The sequence below is a fragment of the Dermacentor silvarum genome, chromosome 4 (genome assembly GCF_013339745.2).
Source record: "Dermacentor silvarum isolate Dsil-2018 chromosome 4, BIME_Dsil_1.4, whole genome shotgun sequence".
Taxonomy (NCBI): domain Eukaryota; kingdom Metazoa; phylum Arthropoda; class Arachnida; order Ixodida; family Ixodidae; genus Dermacentor; species Dermacentor silvarum.
In genome coordinates this window covers 164203174-164206770 of record NC_051157.2, presented here as the reverse complement: position 1 = coordinate 164206770, position 3597 = coordinate 164203174, and the positions used below count along the sequence as shown (strand labels likewise).

The 3597-nt window shown below is 49.9% G+C and overlaps 1 protein-coding gene across 1 annotated transcript; it reads right to left on the bottom strand.

Moving 5' to 3' along the window:
* Positions 1-1870: 1870 nt before the first annotated feature.
* Positions 1871-2518, bottom strand: LOC119449018 (uncharacterized). The gene has a single exon (XM_037712215.1). The coding sequence runs from the start codon at positions 2516-2518 to the stop codon at positions 1871-1873; it is 648 nt and encodes a 215-aa protein (XP_037568143.1).
* Between the last annotated feature and the right edge of the window lie 1079 nt (positions 2519-3597).

Here is a 3597-nt window from a genome sequence, read left to right as displayed (position 1 = left end):
GGGTGCCACTGCCAATGCACTCCGCCAACGCCGGCTGTTGAAAGTCAGTTGACCTGTTGCCAGCGCGAGGGCGACCATGCGATGGCGACATCAACAGTAGCAAGGGCGAGCCTTGTAGGCAGGTGCGTTGACGCACCCTGTCTTCCCGCGCGCTCAGTGTTGTAGGATATGTTTTCTGCTTACTTACAGAGGTGCGACACAGTGAAATGGTAAACTACCAGCAGAACTGAGCAGAAGCATTCGTCGTCCGATCTGATCATCACGCCGGCACGGTGATCGTGATCATTTAGTGAACAGTTCCTGTTTGTATGTGGGCGAGTGACACCATGCATGTTTAGCTTTGTAAATGAACTTTCGCTGCCATAAATATTGCGCATACAACTATGAGTTTAACTTCTGATAATTTTCAAGCACCTGGATATAATTTTTAATGTTGTGTCCTGCTGCACGGCAAGTCCATTTTTTTATCTTTCACACTCCAACTAGGTAACCATAGGGAATTTCATGGATAACTTAACAGTTATCACGGTGGCACTCAATATCATCCCGATGAACAAAGCCTGTGAAGGTCTATTGTTTCTATCACATTATTGAAGCTGAACAGCTGGTTTAGGCTGTACCTCATCGGATAGTTCCCGAAAAGCTACCTAGGCATTTCTAGACCACCTTCAAATTGCTGACCAGCGCCCCTCCATATGGTTGGTTCTGAAGCAAACTAGCCTCGAATGTTCCTTCTCAAATTATCGCCCGCTGAGGTGCGCAACCATTCTTGATCATTTCCGACTTTTAACACACCAGAACTAAAGCATCAATCTATGGAGACGCACGATCTTACCAAAACAAAATCTTGAAAAACGTGCATTCTGTTTCATGTCTATGCAAATGACCTTAAAAAAGATTTATTTTGAAACTATTTGACCTTTTCTTGTTTATGCATATTACGTTCATCCTATGTAAAGACGAGGAAACCTTTAAGCGCTTTGTGAACGTCGTTCTTGGCAGCCTGACCTTTTTTCCGCCCATGTTGACGGCTTCCAAGCCAGATTTATTCGAAATTCTTATTTGGGCATTCTGTAATATGTTATGGTTAAAAAAATCAACTCGATCTCTTGCCTATGTGGCTAATTCTGATTCTATACCTAAAATTCAGCAGAAATAAAAACCAACGCAAAAAAGCAAATAGAAGTAATTTATACACTTTACTGACAGTGACGGTTTAATGAAGGAGCAGTATTTCTAAGTTTTAAATGGAGCTGGGTATTTCACTCCAAATTATTGCTTTATGTAGCGGTAGACAACGTTGACCGTTCACATTGTTAGTTTATGGCAAGTTGAATGTGTGGTGCTCAGCCTGTTTAGCATCCCTTGTAAGCATGTGAAATGTTGGTGAGAGATGAGGCCATATTGCGGTTAGTATTCTATGGACTAGTACAGCTGTGTTATAGACCGGAGCTTGGATAAGTGTCATTATATTTAACTGGAGGATAACCTGTGCACAGTGTACATCCTTAATGGCCGATGCAATTAGACTCACCGCATATTTTTAATTTTAATTAGATGATCAATGTACGAGACGTATGTGAAAACCCACCATCCTATACAATATGTTAAATGCGAATCAAAATGCTTAATTGAATTAGGCGTAATAGTTGAGGATGGGAATGTCTGGGTGCCCTTAAAAAGGTTTGTTGGGAGGCGAGTACGCGCGGAGGAGAGAGAGACGTCGCGACGGCGTGAATCCCAACTGTCAACTGGCTTTATTTTTATTTTGCTTCAGCCGTCCTTGGGGCTGCTCGTCCTTGCCTGCACGTTGTGGCCCTCTCACGGCCACTACAGCACTCCCCCCTTTGTGAGTTGCCGAACGGAGTGATCAAAGGTCCAGTCGAGTAGGGGCTCTTGAGCACCGCCCACTTTTCGTACGTCGCGTGAGCACCTCTGGAGCTTGTGCTGCAGCTGGGGGCCCTGGCGAAGGCGGGGACTCTCTTGGCGGAGACACCGCGGCGGCGTCACTGTCCATGTGTGTTGGCTTGACACGGTCAAGCGACACAACCTCTTGGAGGCCGCATTTATCGATGCTGACATGCTTGTCCCCACGGCGGATGACCTTAAACGGTCCATCATATGGTGGTTGAAGAGGCCGCCGAACACCGTCACGTCGCACCACGTATGGGCACGATGTGAGCCGCGGGTCGACATGTACAGCCCGCGTCCCGGGATACCGCGGGAGCACAGCACGATGTTTGCTCATCATATCCCGTAGACGAAGTGCGTAACCACTGGAAGCTGTAGGTGTCTCATCTGGGCCGTGCACAAAAAACTCCCCTGGCAGCCTGAGTGTCGTGCCATAGACCAGCTCAGCGGCGCTGCAGCCAATGTCTGCTTTTAGAGTGGGCCGTATGCCCAAAAGCACGAGCGGTAGCGCCTCTACCCAGCTGTGTTCTTCCGTTACTGTGAGCACTGCCTTAAGCTGAGGGTGAAAGCGTTCCACCATGCCATTACGCATGGGATGGTACGCCATTGTACGTATGCGAGTGGCACCGATAAGCTGAGTGATGCTAGTAAAGAGGGCGGATTCGAACTGCCGGCCACGGTCTGTTGTGATCGTGGAAGGCACCCCGAAGCGGGCAACCCAATGGTACAGGAAGGCACTGGCACCCGTTTCAGTGGGGATATCCACGATGGGGATGGCCTCCGCCCAACGGGTGAATCTATCCACGCATGTCAGCAGATAAGTCTGTCCGTGGCAGAGTGGTAGTGGGCCAACAATGTCCAGGTAAACATGATCAAATCGGGAGTTCGTGGTTGGGAGCGCTCCCAGTGCTGTCAAGGTGTGTCGCAGTATCTTGGAAAGCTGGCACGCTACACATTCACACGCCCAGCGCCGGACGTCACTGATTAATGCAATGCCAGACAAACTTTGCCGCCACTAGGCTCTGTCTGCCTCCAATCCCTGGATGAGAGAGTTAGTGCAGCGATTGAAACACGTGGCGACGGAGGTTGGAAGGCACAAACGGGCGAGCATTCCCGATACTTATGTCACAGCAAATTCTGTCTTGGGATCCGGGAATTGGCAGCCACTGCAGCTTCAGGGCAGTAGTTGTGGTCAACAGACTCTTTAGCTCGTCGTCTTCACGTTGAGCTGCCAAAGGGGAGAGATCAACCGGCTGTGCGGATACATTGGTATTTATAGGGTTCCGGGAGATGGCATCTGCCACCTCGTTGTCGCCCCCCCCCCCCTTGACGTGGTGGATGTCTGTCGTGAATTCAGATATATATGACATGTGGCGCAATTCCCGCGCTGTGTGCGCGCCACCGTCGGAACTTAGCGAACGGAGGGCGTAGGTAAGCGGTTTGTGGTCAGTAAGGACGAAGAATTCTACGCCTTCCAGGAAGTGGCGAAAATGTCGGATGGCCGCGTACGTGGCCAGCAGTTCTCTCCTGAAAGTACTGTAGCGGCGCTCAGCCGGGGTTAGCTTCCTCGAGAAAAACGATGTCGGGCGCCAGATTCCATCGACGAGCTGCTCAAAGACAGCACCGACGGCTGTGTCGGAGGCATCGACCATCACACACTGCGGAATGCCGGGCCTGGGGTATGCA